The sequence below is a fragment of the Equus caballus genome, chromosome 29, assembly GCF_041296265.1.
Source record: "Equus caballus isolate H_3958 breed thoroughbred chromosome 29, TB-T2T, whole genome shotgun sequence".
NCBI classification, from domain to species: domain Eukaryota; kingdom Metazoa; phylum Chordata; class Mammalia; order Perissodactyla; family Equidae; genus Equus; species Equus caballus.
The window spans coordinates 42,035,998-42,053,698 of NC_091712.1; the positions used below are offsets into that span (position 1 = coordinate 42,035,998).

At 52.9% G+C, this 17,701-nt stretch overlaps 1 protein-coding gene and 1 long non-coding RNA gene across 3 annotated transcripts in view; one reads left to right on the plus strand and one right to left on the minus strand.

Moving 5' to 3' along the window:
* Positions 1–2,237, minus strand: part of PFKP (phosphofructokinase, platelet) — a 59,875-nt gene extending 57,638 nt beyond the window's left edge. For both annotated transcript variants that reach the window (XM_023632210.2, XM_070254861.1), the window contains exon 1: positions 1,868–2,237. In XM_023632210.2, the coding sequence (XP_023487978.1) occupies positions 1,868–1,982 (115 nt within the window). In that variant the 5' untranslated portion in view covers positions 1,983–2,237. The remainder of the gene's footprint in view (positions 1–1,867) is intronic.
* Positions 1,227–13,892, plus strand: LOC111771231 (uncharacterized). The gene is made up of 5 exons (XR_011433879.1): positions 1,227–1,464; positions 9,509–9,729; positions 9,912–10,010; positions 10,651–12,744; positions 13,728–13,892. It is a non-coding gene; the product is annotated as an uncharacterized lncRNA (long non-coding RNA).
* The last annotated feature ends 3,809 nt before the right edge of the window (positions 13,893–17,701 follow it).

The window sequence follows — 17,701 nt, forward strand, 5'->3', positions numbered from 1 at the left end:
ACCCCACGGGGGCATCTTTCAGGGTTCATTTAAGGGTCGTGGGCAACGTCGTCTCTTTCGCTCTGCCATTTCCCCAAGCCCACCCTTGCTGTATCACAACACTGTCTTTCTCTGCAATGTTTACACGGGGGTCACCTTACTAGATGCCAAATAAGAACAGCCCTGCTTCCCGGGAGGGCGGGAGCGGGGACCAAAGCCACGATCGCCGGCTTCAATAGGATGGGGACGGTCTCCCGCACCTCCTGCCCGCAGCGCGCGGATGCCCACGGCCCAGGGCGCAGGGGAGGGTCTTGCTGGGGACCCACGCTCCAGGGACGCCGCGGCCCCCGCCTCCTGCCCGCCAGGGTGCCGGGTGCCAAGGACCGAGGGCGCAGGGCGCACGGGAGGCGACGGGCCCGGCATCACGTAGGCTCCGCGGCGGGCGGGGCCCCCAACCTGCCGCCCCCGCGCCGCCCCGCCCCGCCCGCTCAAGGGCGAAGGGAAGGTCACCCGCAGCGTGGGCGACCGGAGAGGGCGTCGGGCGCCGCACTGGAGCATCCCTCCTCTGTGCGAGGCCTGAAAGCGCGAAAAGAAGGCCTTTCAACTCCTCTAGGGGGCAGAGGGGGAAAGAGAAGCCAAACCCCAGCTCGGGGACGCGTCTCCAGCCCGCGCGATCCTTAAGGCTCCAGGGACCCTTCCGCCGGGGAAACGTCCATCTCCTTTGCAGCGGTTGGCTTGCCCCACCCGGGTTGACCTGGGTCAGGAGACCCCACCGTCTGGGAACACCCGGCCCCCACGTGCGCCCAGCGCAACGGGCCCGGGGCGCGGCCGTGTCACCCTCCCCTTTCATTGTAAATATAGTCTTCGTGCGTCCGCGGGCCCCGAGCTTGGGTCCCCTTCTCCCCGAAATCGGCGTCCGCATGGCGGTGGGGGGAGCCTGGAGTCCGCGCCCCGGGTGCCGGTGACGTCCCGGAGTCCCCGCTTCCTGGTCCTTCCCCTTCAAGGGAGGCCGGCTGGCGGGGAGGGCCTAGGGACCCATTTTAGTTTTCGGTTTTGCCACGAGCCGGAAGGGGACAGGAGACGAGAGCGGCGGAAAACCTTTTTTAAAATCTCCCGGCGGAAACGCGAGGCGGTGCTAGGCCGCCAGGCATCCCGGGCGGGGACCCCCGCGCGCCCCACGCCGCGCCCAGCAATGAGCCGCGGGGCCCCCCACCCATCGTCCCCGCCCCGCGCGGGGTCGCGAGCCCGCAGGACGCGCCGCGGGGACCCAGCCGTTTTTTCCACGACATGGGGGGTGGGGGGTGGAGGAGCTGGGGTGGGAGCCGCAGCGTGGGGAGTGGCCGCGCTGTGGCTAAGCCCCATCCTACGAATCGGAACAGGAATGCCCTCCGAGGGCGGTCCAGGCGACCCCCTCGCCAGTCTCAATTTTAAAAGTAAACGTAGAGGTGGAAATTAACTGATCTTCCGGATAAAGGATCCTCCTGCGTAAGCCTCCCTCCCCTGCCCCCGCAGTGCCTCCCGCGGCTGCACCGCCCGCTCCCGCCCCCGGAAGACAGCCCTGCGGTTCCTGGGCGCGGGAGCTTCTCCCCGACCTTCTCTTATCCCCGGGCACCCCTCCAATATCCCCCTCCTCCTTGCTTCTCCCTGGTCCCCCCCACGGTTTGTCCCCGCTTGCCCCCAGGCCCCCATCTCTTCTCCCCAGGACCCCGTCTCTTCTCCCCAGGACCCTGTCTCTTCTCCCTAGTTATCCCATTTCTTTTCCCTGGCTCCCCTCATCCCTTCTCTCCGGTCCCCTCTCCTCATCCTGTCTCTCCGGTGCCCCACCCCTCTCCCTTCTCCCTGGTTTCTCCCCCTCCTCCGCCCCGGGCCCGAGCAGGCGGTCGCGCACCTTGGGCATCCCCGCCGCTGGTCAGCACGCCGATGGCTTTGCCAGCCCCGGAGAGGTGCTCCAGGAACTGTCGGAAGGAGCCCCTGGGGTTGGCGGAGACATCCTGGTCGTCCATGGCGAGCCGGCAGGAGACGGCTCCCGGGCGGGTGCTCAGCAGGCAGTGTGCCCGGCCCTCGCCGCCGCCACTCGGAACCTCCCGCCCCGCCCGCTCGGCGCGCGCCAATGGGCGGTCGAGGGCGGGCTCCCGGGCGCCGGGGCTGGCGGGCGGGCGGGGCCGGGAGCGCTGCAGGGAGGGTGGGGGGATCCTGGTAGAGGCGGAGCTCCGCAGGTAGGGGGAGGCCGGCAGGTGGAGGGAGCCCGCAGGTGGGAGGAGCCCGGCAGGTGGGAGGAGCGTTACTAGTCTGGGAGCGCCGCAGGGGGAGGGAAATCACCGCATGTGGGCGGAGCATCATGGGGGGGATGGGACGCCGTGATTGTGGGAGCGCCGCAGGTGGGGGAGTGTATCGTGGTGGGAAGAGCATCGCAGAGGGGCCGCCTCACGGAGTGTGGGGGAGCACAGCGGGGTGGGGGTGGCGGAGGAGAGCATCGCAGGTGGGCGGAGCATCGCGGGTACCTGGATCTCCGTATTTGAGGACAGTGCCGCAGGTGGCCCCCCCCCCCCCCCCCCCCGGCCTGCGACGGCTGGGGGACCGAACCCCAGGGGATGCTCGCGCCCCGCTTCCCGCAGGATTTTCGGGGGCGGCGCTCGGAGCCGCGGGCGCCCCAGCTTCTCCTCCGGCTTCCCTTCAAGCCTGAGGTCCGGAGGAAGGTCACGCGAGGGCATCCTCGAGTTGGTGGGCAGACGTGCGCGTCGCTGGCCTGCGACGACATAGCGCTGGTCCCACTCCCCAGAGGCGTGCCCTGGGCCCCGTCCCGCATGGGGAAGGGAAGGAACGTGACCCTAGAGGGGACCCAGGAGAGCCCCTCACGCCGGGTGACCGATGAGCAGCGGCAGGGTTTTACGGAGCTTCACTTGGTGCCGGTCACCTGCCGCGGATACGGAGACACATTCCCCCTCCAGCACACAGGTCCTGTAGTTGGGGTACGGCTACCCCCAAGAAAAGAGTGTCATAAATGGCTCACGGGCAGTTCACCGAGGGATGGCCCAGCCCTGGGGCCTACCAGAGGCGCGATAAATGTTTGTCGAGTGGCTACAAGAGGGAAAAGAGACCAAGAAAAGGCATGTTCTGTCAACCCAAAGAAGTCTCTAATAGTGACACAAAGGAGCTATTTACTGCAGGGCAACCCCGGAGAAACTTGGGTTGCATGCTTGCCTCATACCAGCCCTGCCTCATGCTCCTGCTCATCCGTGTGAGCAGCAAAAATTTACTATAAAAGAGAAAAGATGCCTGCTGCAGACAAGGCTGGAGGCCTGGTCTCTGCCCATGTCCGGAATTAATGGAGCAACTTTCAAAGCCCCATGGTCACCGGCCTGGTTTTTCTCGCTCCACCAGACCACTGAAGCCCATTTTCCTGGAGTGCTGCCAGGGAATATGTATTTTTAACACGCTCCCAGGTCATTCTAATGGCTGCAGAGCCTGAGAGCAGCTGCTCTAATGGATGGAGCCTGGGAGGGTGAGTGATGCTGACAAGGAGAAGACGGAGCCATCTGAGGATGGCCTGTTGGTGCCCTTCCTTGTCCCTGGGCGGGAGAGCGAGCCCCGCTCTGCATCTCTGCCCAGAGGTCTCCGTGGCCCACAGCCCAGCATTTGTGCTCCAGAATCATCCATCCCCTTCTAGAGCATCCTACACTTTAAAAAGTTGGGCACCCTGAATTTTATCTTAGCCAAAAGCCCTTTATCTTCTTATAAAATTGATATTTTTGTAACTTAAAGTTAGAGGTTTGGTCATTTGTCATGGAATTGTCAGTAATATAGAGAACAATAGATACAACCTGGGAGTCCAAACAGGACATCCAGTAAGTAAATTATGATGAAACTAGACACGGGAATAGTTTTCAATGGCTGTTGTGGTTGTGAAGATAAATATCTGTTGACATGGAGATATGGTCGCGATAGAAATAGGGTGCGTGCGTATATATGTAAATAGATCTACGTATTCTCATTTCCTTTCTGTTGCTTATTCTGGATATTGTCTTTTCCTCCAATGAACAAGTACTGTTTTTGGAATAAAAATATTGTAGTTAATTAAAAACAGTCAAGTTTCGAGTTGTCAGACCTCCAAGGTTATGTCTGTTTTGCGGAAGCTGAGATCTGTCTGTGCAGAGTCGAGGTTCAGGCAGGTCCTTCATCCCTCTCCCCGGGGATTCTCGTGAGCCTGACCCATGGCTCAGGGTATCGGGGGATAACACATAGATAGGTACAGCCGATGTGGAAAGACACAGCCTGCTCTCCTTTCTTTTTCTTTTGCAATACATGTATTTTAATAGTTCTTCAACTGGAAGTTTTTTCTTTTTTTTTAAACCTCAGCCTTAAGAGAATTCTCTGATCCAAGAGGGGAACATTCCATGCCTTATTGACTCTACAGCTGACCTCCAGCAGGACATGACGCGTGCATAAGTTCTCTTTTGCTGCCTGACAAGTTACCCCAAACATTTGTGTCTTGTACCAAAACACGCTCATATCACGGGAATAATTAACCCAGGGGTCAGGAATTCAGGCCGGCCTTGCTGGGTCCTCTGCTCAGGGTGTCTTCACGGCTGCAACACCGTGTCGGCCCAGGGTCTAAAGTCTCATCTGAAGACTGGACAGGGGGAGATCGGCTTCCGCACACCCTCCCACGTCGTCGGCAGCATTGATTCCCTCAAGAGCTGGTGGAGGGAGGACCTCAGTTCTTCCCAGGCTGTAGCCTTTGACTCTCCCCTCATCGTGGCAATTTCCTTCTGTTCTAACCATTGAGCTCACTTCGAGCGAACCCACAACCGCAGCTCCACAGCCGTCCACCCTTTTCCTGTCTCCCTCCCCTCTCCTCCTTCCCTAGATTTTAGAAATTCCAGGAATAAATGAAACCATTTGCTGAACGAGGAAACGCTCCCTTCAACCCCTGCCTCCGCCCACCAGTTTTCTTTCCGTTTCCTTGTGTCTAAATTTAAAAATAATTCTGCTCTGTGTCTAGCGGCTAAACTTTAAGTTATATAGGAAACCATTGGATGCTTTCCAAGATCTGGACGCAGAATCATGGTGTCCTGAACCAATTAGAGTGAATATCTGGAAACTGAGGGAGGGGGGAATGAAAGAAAGACCATAATCCTGCAAAGCCTGAGGCCACTGAGAGTTTTGATCCCTCTAGGAAATTCCATCAGGGAGGAGAATTGGCGCCGCTCACAGAATAACTTTATTTCCTCCTGAGTCTGTTGGTGTCAGTCGATTAACGGAGACTCCACTACCTCCAACCCTTCCGGTGAAAGAGGAGAGTGGCCGTCACCAGTGTGAAGGGTGGCGATAAGGTGAAGAAATCCATCTGCTCTTTCGGAGGAGCTTCATCTGAGCGCTGCCATAGTCGCTGGGGTTACTGCAGAAAAAAGAGAAAGAGAGCTTGCTCTCCATCAAAAAATAAATTATATAAGAATTTCCCAGTTAGAAAAAGAAATTGTGATTTCAGCCGGGTGACACTGTGATGGTTAATTTCATGCGTCCGCTTGACTGGCTCACGGGCTGCCCAGATATTTGGCTACACGTGATTCTGGACGTGTCTCTGAGGATGCTTCAGGATGAGGTTAGTGTTGGAATCAGTGGGGTCGGGAACGCAGGCCCCCTCCCGGGTGCAGGCAGGCCTCCTCCGATCCACCGAGGCCTGAATAGAGCAGAAGCGTGGAGGACGGCAGGGTCTGCGCGCTCTTCTTGAGCTGGGACATCATCCACTCCTGTGCTCCTGGTGCCTGGCCTTCGGGTTCAGACTGGAATCACCCAACTGGCTGCCTGGGGCTCCAGCTTGCAGACAGCCCATCACCGGCCTCTCAGCCGCCATACCTATATAACCCAGTTCCTCATAGCAAATCTCATATATATGGATATCCCATTGGCTCTGCTTCTTTGGAGAGCCCTGACTAGTACGTGCAGTCAGTTAAATACATTCTGTGTTTCAGTTGTGAAATGCTAAATCCGAATGCTGACTTGCAGAGTGCACCCACCTAGACCTGCATTCCCCGTTGACAGTTACCAATCTGAATTTACGATGACCGGTTCTTAAAGATCGCTCACTTCCGTATCAGGGTTGATGTGGTTCGTGGCCGAGACATTCAAGGGAAAATACCCTGAAATATCAGAAACCAAAGCTGCAAACAACGACATTTCTTCAGTCTGCAAACAGGCACACGTGGACTGTGTGCGGCTTAGGGGCACATGCCCACATCCAGCAGGAGTGTTTAATTCTGAGAGTCTGACATTAGCCACAGAGCTCTTCCTCTACCTAAGAGTGCACGCGTGCGCACACAACCGTCACACGGTGCGTGCAGTTTAGGGAACACCCGAGCATGCGGGCTGGCCAGGACCAGGCCAAGGCCAGGGGTCGCAGGGCAGGGCCGGGGTCACAGGCCCAAGGGGCAGACCTCTCTGTGGTCTGCGGAGCGGCCTCCTGGAGACGTCCCACCACTGGGATCCCTTCTTGTCTTGGAACCCAAGCAGAGCTGGTGGTCTTTGTGCCCAGGCCAAATGGGGACCGCGGGCCCCATACCCCGGGGAAGAAACTGAGCTGTTGGTCCTGAGTCCGTGTGGACATTGGCCATGGGCTCTCAGGTCCTTTGCCCCCCTTTCCTGCGATGCGCGATTTGAAAAGCGTCGCTCAACACTCTAGCTATTTCTACCACTGAGGACGTGGTGGTGTGAATATTCTTTAGGGGCAGGCTATTCTTTTGTTTATAAAGACTTTTTACCCCAGTGGGCCATTCATTGGAGGCTGCATTTCCGCAACTCGGAGGTACCCCTACCACAGCCTGAGGCCCATCGTGTTTGTCCTGTGACGCGCTCTGAGGGCCTTCTGTCCAAGGGCCAGCTTCCCTTCTGTGGCTGCTCCTCCATCATTGCGAGGGTCCTGATGGGTAGCTGGTCCCAGGAGCCACTGTCCACGTTTCCCAGGGCCTTGGCCTGCCTGGTCACTACGGAGTTCACTCCTTTCCTTCATCCAGAGCACAGAGGGGCCTAGGATGTGGCTGGTCCACCTGGCTCCCACGCCCCCCGGCTTTGCTGCCAGAGCCAAAGAGCAGGGCCATTTCTGGGGTCACTCACTCATCAAGTGGAGAGTCAGCTTGCATAGTGAAAGCAAAGAGAGCTGAGAGATGGGAGAGAGAGAGACAGAGACAGAAAGAGACGGAGAGATGGAGAGATAGAGAGAGACAGAGAGAGGGAGGGAGAGAGAGATGGAGAGAGAGAGAAAATAAAAACACAGCACTCCTGAAGTTTGCTTCCCCCTCAAGCACCCGTCCTGTTTCTGGGCTTCCAATAACCAGCAAAAGATGTCACCGTTGTCAGTTCTTCTGTCTCTGTCTTTCCCATCCACCCCCACTTACAGCCCCTACAGGCCACTTCTCTGCTACAACTATTCTGAAAATCCCCCGACATGTTACCAATTATCTGCCGAGACAACCGACAAAGGAAAAGCTTCACAAAGTAACTACTCAACTTGTTGTTTCTTGGTTTCTCTAAACTCTATGGTGCTATGTCCTCGTACCTCCCCCTACAACCTTCTCTTGGGTTGCATTTTTCTGTTCCCATTTTACATGAATTAACATTAAAATGGAACACACAATATTATGGTGAATGCCGATGAAGAGAAGATCAAAGACGTTTCGTGCATGTCGTGTCGTCAGCATTTCTTTCTACCACCTCCTGCTCAGAGGAAAGCTGGGGTCCTCTTCCCTCATGGTTGCAATGAGCAGTTTCTAATTTATCTTGACTTGAGGGAGATAACATGATAAATAACAGGCATGCATGTCAAGGATTCCTCTTCCCTCCAAATATTTGGTCCATTTTATATTTTTATTACCCTGGGTTGGTGCTTTCTGCTTCCTGTATGCCAGAGATTTCTGGGGGGGAAAAAAAAACAAAAAACAAAAACCAGACATTTAGGAAGGCCTGATTAATCCCATGTTGACCATCGGGTCCAAGCCCCCACTGGCATCAGAACCAGGAGGCTGGAGCTTCAGCCCAGCTCAGGACCATTTCCTGCGAAAGCTCTCAGAATGGGGCCCCCCGCTCGAGGCGTCACAGCTTTTAGACTTCAGTCCCACAGCAAAGGCTTCTAGACCTGGAATATTTTGCCTTAATTCCTTCCGGTCCTGTCTAAGAACCTCAGATCTCCCTCTGCCCTCCCCTAGGTCCTACGCTTCTCCTCCCAACCCCCAACTAACTCGCTTTTGAAGGATCCCCAGGAAAAAGATGTCTTAAGATGACATGTAGTTGACATACAAACCTTCCAAACCCAGAACAAAAAGAATATGAAAGCTTTCCCTGGCCCGGGAGTTTTCAGTGAGCTGACCTTGCAGTGGTGGAGTGGGTCACTCAGTGGCCCCCCCAAACTCACCCCCCGTTTTGCTCTCTCTGGTCTTGGCTTGGGATGTCCTCCCAGGCCGTCCGTGAACATCCCACTCAGCCTTCAAGGAGCAACTAAACACCTTCTGCGGCAGAGACAGGCAGTTCAGGCCATTTCCCCCGCCCCTCTAGCACATGGGCCCAGCCAAAGACTGCAATTCCCAGGCTTCTTTGCAGATGGGCATAGCCATGTGACTCTATTCTGGCCCTGGAGACAAAAGTGGAATTGTTGAGTAGGACTGTCAGAAAGACTCCTTAAAAAGAGTCAAACCACCAGGTATAGTCTTTTCTCTCTTCTTGCTGCTTGGAATACAGATGTGATGGCAGGATCCAAGTCATCATGGTGGACCATGAAGTGAGCTAGAAGATACAGTCATCCACAAAGGGGGCAGCGGGAGCTATAGCAGAAGTTTGACCCTGAAAACTTTGTGGATCTGTCGCACAGCTAAGGATTGCCTATCTTCAGATGCCTTTGGTGGGAAAGGATAAACCTTTATATGTTTAAGCCCCTCTTAGCTTGAGTTTTCTGCTAGATGAGCTGGATTTAACTCTAACTGACACACACCTCCCACTTGTAGTTTACGACACTTTCTAATCCCTTAGGTAGCGTTCTCCCAGAAACTCCCAGGCAGTGGAAGGGGCTTTTAGGATCGTGGAAGCCATTTTTCTCATCTGATGAAAAAGGCCGTTAAGACCAGGGCTGGAGGGGGGAGTGGGCCAGCCGAGGTCAAGCCACCCCACCTCCTATGTGGTTCTTGCACCAGAGGGAGGGGCTTTTGACACGTGTAAATGAGAAAATTGTTGTTCAGGCCTAGAATGGAATTACTCTCCCCTCCAGTCCCTTATGGCCATCCGGAATTGCTGATGGAGATTGAAATTGAAGCTCACCACTGCCCAGTTCAAGACGTTCTCCACAAAGTGTGGGAACAGAAGGGTTCCCAGCACCCCAAGGTGCAGACGGCCATCAACCCTTGTCCTGCAGAGCAGCCCCCTCGGCCTGGGGGCCGTGGTCCCGAGACGGAATTCTCCTGGAGGAAAGCCTGTGTGATTGTTTCCGTGAGATGCCATCTCTCCCTCCTCTGAGCTCCTCACCATTTTGTGTTTGCTTGTTTCCCAGTTTATCACAGTCTGACTCAGACAGAATTCTTGATTCACGGGACGTGAAGCTGGTCCTGGGTGCACCACACCCCGCTGACCTCTGAGTCCCCAGCACCCCCCGGGCATGAAGGACCCCACGGATGGAAGGTCACTGAGTCATTGAACAAGACAGACGTGACCACCTCCCCCATCTTATGGAAGAACCACGCAGAAAGCTCCTTATTTCACAGCTATTACTAGGTAGACTCATTCTCACTCTTTTCTCGGTTTTTGCCATTAAATTGAGCTTTATAGGCCCATTGTCATCTGCTTTTAATTCCAATAAAAGAAATTCCAGGGCCTCTTCTTTTAAAAAGTTCAGTTTTTATGATTTTATGATGTAGCACTGAAATTCTTTATTCTTTTATTATCTTTTGTTTAAGGAGCCTCAGAAGAGGAGGAAATGTCCCTGCTGCCTGCAGCTTTAGAGACGGAGAGCGAGGCTCTTCCAACCGTGCAGGGCCCTCGTGAGGCAGAAAAAGGTGGGGACCACGTCGCTCCCCTGGCCTGGCTTCTGTGGGCAGCTGGCAGAAGCGGGACAGCGGACACCAGCGTGCAGGGCCCACCCGTGACCTCGCCTCTCCCAAGGCTGGGGATGCCCCTCTGTACTTCCTTCCTTCTCCCGGTGGACACTTCTTGTTTATTTCTGACTTGGCAAATAATCGGTGGGTAGTAAAAAATAGAGTCTTCTTTTATTAATATCCCCAACATTAATGGTATGACTGGTGGGTAAAGGAAAAGGCCTAGGATTTTGGTATCAAGAAAGACCTGAGGGGGCTGACTTGGTGGTGCAGCAGTTAAGTTCACACATTCTGCTTCAGCGGCCAAGGGTTCATTGGTTCGGATCCGGGTGTGGACTTACCTATGCACTGCTTGTCAGGTCATGCTAAGGCAGGCATCCCTCATATAAAGTAGAGGAAGATGGGCACAGATGTTAGCTCAGAGCCAGTCTTCCTCAGCAAAAAAAAAGGATTGGTGGCAGATGTTAGTGCAGGGCTAATCTTCCTCCAAAAAAAAAAAAAAAGAAAGAACTGAGTCTGAACTAATTCTTCCAGTCAAAGATGGCAGCTCCAGCCAGGGCGTTAACCAGAATCTCTCTTGCTGTGTCTCCTCCTTTCTTAGGTCTTAGGACTATAGTGCAGACTTTCTTCCCTCTGTGGTTATGGTACAGCGATCACGTCCCACCTGTGTGTTCTGCTTCCCGCATCCATCCTCACATCTGACAGTAGACTGGTTGACTTTAGAGCCAGTCAGAAGCGCAGGGAGGAGAAAGAAGAAGAGTTATTATTAGCAAGGAAGATGGAATTATCCTGGAGCCGAGTAATTGGTTCCTAGAAACATGAAGATAGCTCGTCTAGCCCTGGGAATTATTGAGGATCTGGTGAAGGGCCAGCGTTCAATACAGTCAACAACTCCAGTGTGCCAGCGCTCGTGCCGGCCCGGGCCTCCTGCCGTGGGACAAGGGTCTGCCCGCCCCGTGGGTGCGGAGTCTGGGTTCTCCCAGGAAGAAACTCTGATGGATCCGGCCCTCACTCTGCTCCACGGGCCTCAGACCCAGTCCCAGAGGTCGGGTGAGGAGGACGCCCATCCCACGTCATTGCCTCCCGCGACCTCTGCCTCCCGCCAGCGCAGCCGCACACAGGAACCTTTGTCCCCACCGGCCGCCTGGTTCTGGCTCAGGAGGGGCTGCTCTCCGGCTGCCTGCCTACTGGTCTTCCCCTTTGACTCCAAGATTTTGACCTCAGTGGAGGCTCAGAAACTTTCCGTTTGAACTAACTCTCAGATTTTTTTCTTTAAAGTCTGACGACCCCCCAAAATTCAGCACACATCCAAAGTAAGGTGAATCAGGGCACGTAGAAGGTTTAGAAGATGAAACAGAATAGACACGTGCAGCCACAGTCAGTACGGCTTCCATCCTCAGGGCTCATGCTCGGCGTTGGGCCTCCTGGCACCCAGAACCAAAAAAAGGAAAAAGGGAAATGCTGAGATTCCCTGTTTCTCTGTAACTAAGGTCCTCCTTTTGATTAATGGGTTTTGCAGATATTTTTTTCTTGCCTGGTAGTGATTTGGAACCATAGAAATATTATAGCAGGATCTCCTGTGAGCAACGTGGGTGTCTCCAGGCGGGCAGAATAAGGGAACTATGGACACAAGAGACGGCTGTTTGAGATACATGGAAGGGGTACCAGGAGGCTGGGTTATCTTAAGGGAGTTTTCTATCAAAGTGTTAAATGGGGCGGGGAGGGGAGAGAAAGACAGAGAGAGAAGCAGAGAGACACAAAGAGTGAGAGACAGAGAGAGAGACAGCCAGAGAGGAGAAGGGAAGTTTATCACCTTTGCCCGAAGGCCCGGGCCGGCCGGTCGCAGCCTCCCTGGACCATTTGGAGCGATGCTGGCCGGCTGGCATTGACACTCGTCTCCTCTAGGAAGACCATCTTGGGCTGTTCTTCTGCTCTTCGCTCTGCATTTAAAAAATGAGGCTCTCACGATCGGAGCTTGTTTTCACATCTTGTTAGCTCTGTGCTGGTAACATTCCAGACATGACTTCCATCCTGTTAGCAAACGGGTCCTCAGATTTCTTTTTCTGAAACACGCTTCTGGAAGTCTCCCTTGGAGAAGGCGAACCCCAGACATTGTCTATGAATTCCTGAGATCTCAATCAAGTGAATGATTTCCCCCGATGTCTTCATTACTCTACACATGTGCGTGTGGACACATGCATGTCCACACACGTGCACACACATGCACACATGACAGGAGCCCCAACAGGCTGCATTGCAGGGACTCCCGGCTTCTAGGAGGCAGGGATGTGGGAGCGCTCAGCGTGTGTTGATTCAGCGGACGCGAGGCCCCCCGGCCACGGAGCAGCCTGTTTTCTGGGACCAGGAAACATTTCAAGGACTCGGCATCAGGCCTCCCACCCTGCACCCAGGCCTCGGCTTCCTCGTCTCATATTCACCAGCTGTCTCCATGATTTACTGTCTTTTTCCTGGTGGCCGCCAGGCCAGCATGAGTCTGCAGCAGTCTACATGTCCCTTGGCTCTGAGAGGATGACCACGACATGTGGGAGGATGTTCAGGGGTCAAATGAGTCTCTAGGGGCTTAAAACTAGCTCCCGAAATGGTGACGTGACCTGTGACCAGAGGGACAGATATGGGCTGGGAACGTCATGGCCTGAGGCTTCCAGAAAGAGGATATGTGTGGAGAGAGAGCAAGGTCTGTGTGGACTCGGTGCTGGGTGGACCGGGAGGGTGTCTGGGGACAGGGAGAAAGAGCACAGGGGGAGAGGGAGAGAGAGAGTAGATACAGAGAGAGAGCAGAGGAAGAGAGAGAGAGAGCAGGGGAAGAGAGAGAGCAGGGAGAGAGCAGGGGGAGAGACAGCAGGGGAGAGAGAGAGCAGGGGGAGAGAGAGAGCAGGGGGAGAGAGAGCAGAGGAGAGCTGGCTGACTCTGAGCAGGGTGGAGGAACAGGGACCCTGAGCTTGGAAGTTCAGGTTCAGGATGAGCCCACAGGAGCCCTGAGAGACAGGATGGTCCTGGAACTGTACACTGTGGAGTCAGGGCTCCAGCTGAGGCTGGAGGTGTCCCTGTGTGCAGGTGGTGGCCCCAGGGGCCAGTGCAGACCTAAGCATGGACTCTGTGGTACCAAGGGTTAGGGGCTGACAGGAGTGCACCGCCGGCTCCTCCCTCCCAGACCTTGGGCCTCACTTGGCTCTCTTTCGGGGAGGGCAGTCAGGACATGGTCACTGAGTGAGGACCTGTGCTCTCCACTAAAGCACCTGTCTTACAGTAAAGGAGGTGTGAGCTGCCTGCGGCCGGCTCTGCCCAGTTCCCTGGCACCATCCCTCCCTGTGAGTGAGGGCCGGTCATCCCGGAGGCAGGACTTCCCGGTTTGGCAGAGCCCTGGAGTGGAAGGGTGGCGCCAGGGTGGAGGGTGCTGTGCTGACCCAGGACTCCCCTGGCATCTGGCTGGGGCTGGGCTGGGCTGGGCGATTCCAAAGGCCAGGCTGGGCAGGGAGGGAGAGGGGCTTTGAAACAGGCTCGGGCTGTGACCCCCGGTGGCCACAAGGCGAGGACACTCTGGTCCTCTGAGGAGGCAGCAGGGAGGGGGGACAGGTCACCTGCAGGTTGTGGGGACCCCCGGTCTGGGCGGTGGGATCAGCTGGGCAGGCGGTGACCGGTGTGTTTCATTCAATGCAGTGAAAGAGAACAGAAAGTCTCCAAGTGCATCTCGCTCGGGCAGAGTCACGGCTGCCCTGTGAAACGTTCCAGCGGCGTGGAGCTCAGTCAGGTTTCTCTGCGGGACTCATGGTTTTTGAAAAACAGTTTGAGTGAATTATATTTTAATAAAGATGTTAAAAAATCCTTTGAAAGTCCTGCACTGATTTGGGAAAGGGCACCTTTGTTCTCTTTCTCTCTCTCCCTCCCTCCTTTCTTTTCCTGCTGGACACATTGCTACTTCTTGAAGGCTAGGACCCACCAGCCCCAAAGACACCACTGTGTGGGAAAAAGAGTGGATTGTGGACAACATGGCACGGTGTTCCAGGGGAAAGTGCCAATTTCTCCACGAGGCATGCGTTTCAAATGGGCTTTCCCTGCCATGGTGACAGGCAGTGCGAGGCCGAAAGCTGGAATTCTTTGCACAGCATCCAACGTGCTCTTCAACACGCATCATCCTTCGGAAAAGTTAACTGAGCTGGGTGTGCATTTCCACTTTTATTATGTGGGAAAAATGAGAAGCTGGACACTTTGTGCTCACTCTGTTCTCTAGCCAGCCAAGGTTGGAATTTAGAAAATATATACAAATCTGAAACATAGTTTCAAATTAATAGGTCATATATTAGTGTTGCCATGACTGGAATATTCAGAAAGCAAAATCTGACCAAGCCCACTTGGGGTTTCATTAATTTCTGGGGCGCTGGCCAGCTTCTGTCTCTGGCCCAGCTGGTTGTATCCAGGGACTAAGTCTCTACTCTTAGCACGGGAGGATGCCTCAAGCTGAACAAAGCCAGTGTTTCATTGCAATCAGAAAAAATCCTGGGGGGGGGTGTGTGTGATATAATGTAACATTAGATTATTCTTTTGATTTACCCAAAGATACTAAAAACAGTCCTTTGGAATTTGTTTCCATCCCTCTTCACTGCCTCTGAGCCCTGGAACTCAGAGCGTGGTCTGGGCCCCATGGAGTGGACCGCCCTGCAGGGCGTGTTAGGGAAGCTGAATCTAAGCCTTCATTTAAACGCAATTCTCGGGGTGGGGGGGGGAGGTTATGCATATTAAAATGAGAAACGCTCAAATCACTGTGTATTATTGACTAAGAAGTGACGAAGCTTTAAGGAGACCCCTAATTTTTGGATGACTGTGACCACAGCCAGCCCTTTCTATCATTCTCCTGTTTTCCTCTGCAGGTGAGCTCTCCTTCCGCCCCACACGATGGCCCCAGAGCCTGGCTCCTCAGGTCCTGGAAGGGAGGGCAGTGCAGCCCTCGCAAACAGGTGTGTGATTCCCTGATTACAAATTAGGACAACACCTGATGTCTACCCTCAGTAACTGTCAAGGGCACGACGCAGAATCGTCAACCACAGTCACCAGGCTATGCTTCGGACCCCCAGAACTTACTCGTCTTCTAACTGAAGGTGTGGGCGCTGTGGTCAACGTCTCCGTCAGTTACACTGCAGTAAAAAATTTAGAAGAGAAAGAATCCTTTCCGTAAAGAATGGATCTGGGTATCTTCCCGGGCAGTTTCTTTTCTACACCTCCAGGGGTTTACAGGGCGCTATTAGGGCCCCATTAGAGGCTTCTCTTCCTTTCAGTACAATGTGCCTTCTCATGGGTATGGATTTAATATAAATACTAACAAACTCTGAGAGTTTATTCTTTTTTTAGGGCACCGAGATGACACAATCACCCCTGAACTCTGTATTTTCTAATGAATCAGTCCATCTTCAAATCCGAAAATAAAGCCTCATCATATATTTAAAGGCCTAAAGAGGACAAAATATGTTTGATCTTTTTTTCTGTTTTATTAGCGATCATCCTTTTTTTCTTACAGCTTTGTTGAAGCAGGATGGATACATGTTAAACTGTACATATTTAAATTTACAGACTGATGAGTTCTCCTTGCGTACACACGAAGAAACTCAGACCTCCATCAAGAATATGAACGTATGGGGGCTGGCCCAGTGGTGCAGCGGTTAAGTGTGCACATTCCACTTTGGTGGACTGGGGTTCTCCCGTTTGGATCCTGGGTACAGACCCATGCACTGCTTGGCAAGCCATGCTGTGGTAGGCGTCCCACATAAAATAGAGGAAGATGGGCACGGATGTTAGCTCAGAGCCAGTCTTCCTCAGCAAAAAGAGGAGGATTGGCAGCAGATGTTAGCTCAGGGCTAATCTTCCACAAAAAAAAAAGAAAAGGAAAGAAAAAAAGACTATGACTGAATGGATCACCCTCAGAAGCTTCCCAATACCCTCTCTCCTTCACTGGTTCAAGCCCCCCAGAAAGATCTGCTTTCTGTCGCTCTAGACGAGTTTGCATTTTCTACAGTTTTATATAAATGGAGTAATATGCTATGCATTGCTTTTTTGTTGACTTTTCTTACTGAGCGTTATGATTTTTGACATTCAACCATGTCGCAGCATGTATCACCAGTGCGTTCCTTGTTATTACTGAGCGGTCTTCCATCATATGGATATGCACGATTTGTTTATCCATTCACTTGTTCACGGATATTTGGGTTGTTTCCAGGTTTTAGTTATTACAAAGAAAGCTGCGATGAACTCTGGTGTACAAGTCTTTGTGGAGGAATATGCTCTCGTTGCTTTTGGGTAATCACCCGGGCGGGGAATAGCTGGGTTATGTGGAAGAGTATGTTTAATTGTTAAATAAACCATCAAATTGTTCTCCAGAATGGTTGTGCCATCCCACATTCCCACCAGCAGTGCATGGGAGTTCGGTTGCTCCACATCCTCACCAGCGCTTGGCAGGGTCAGTCTTAAATTTTAGCCATCCCAGGGGTGTGCAGAGGTGTCTCATGCTGGTCTTAAATCGCGTCTCCTCAATGACCAATAGTGTCCGGCATCTTTTCCTATGCTCACTTGCCATCGGCATAGCATCTTTAGCAAAGAGTTTGTTCAAATCATTTGCCCACTTTTTAATTGGATTGTTTTCTTATTATCGAGTGGTGAGAATTCTTTACAAATTGTAGACACAAGTCCTTTGTCAGGCATACATTTTGCAAATAATTTCTCCCAGCTTTTACCCTGAAGGTCAAAACTGTTGACTCTTGATGAAGTCCAATTTATAAACTTTTGAAAAGAATTTATGGCTGTATTTTTGGAGCCATATCTGAGAAAATTTTGCCTAACCCAATTTCACAGTTAATTTTTGTATGTGGTGTGAGGTGAGGGTTGAGTTTCGTCTTTTTTTTCACGTGTGATGAATATGCTGCCCTGTTTCACAGTCATGTCCTGGGGAGACTAATCTTTCTCCATTGAACTGCCTTTCACCTTCTTGAAAATGGATCGGCCGTTTGCGTGTGAGTCTATTTCCATGCTCTCTGCACTGACCTGGGTCTGTCCTTTCCCCAATCCCACATTCTCTGGGTTATTTTAGGATTTATAGAAAGTCTTGAAATAAGGTCGAATGAGTCTGACTTAGTTTTTCTTTTTACTGGGGTCATCCTGTGTTTTGAACTTATCACAATCCAAGCTTTCCCAGGAAATTGGGCTGACATTTTGGTTTACATCTTCTTCTGAATTGACTGTGTCCGTTTATGGGTCACACCAGTAAAACTGTATTCCATTGAAGCTGAAATTCCATCTACTCTAAAATTCATCACTGTGTACCAACCAGAAAGAGACCAGAAAGAGAAACAAGCTGTGGTTGTAAGATGGGTCCTGAGTTGGAGATATTAAAATGTGGAAACAAGTGCTTGATAGTGTTAATGGAAAGGGCCAAGTCATTGGGGCTGCACAGTCCCCAGAAAGATGGAAAAGTCTCTCAACCTCATGAATGAGCAGAATTTCCTTCAGTTAAGAGTGATCCTTCTGCTTCTCTATAAAAACCAGAAAATGCATCTTTACACACAGACAACCAGATACAAGGATGACCCTGGTGCCATCTTTCACTGTTCGTTTCTTTTTTAGTTCCTAGAGATATTTAGATTTTCTTC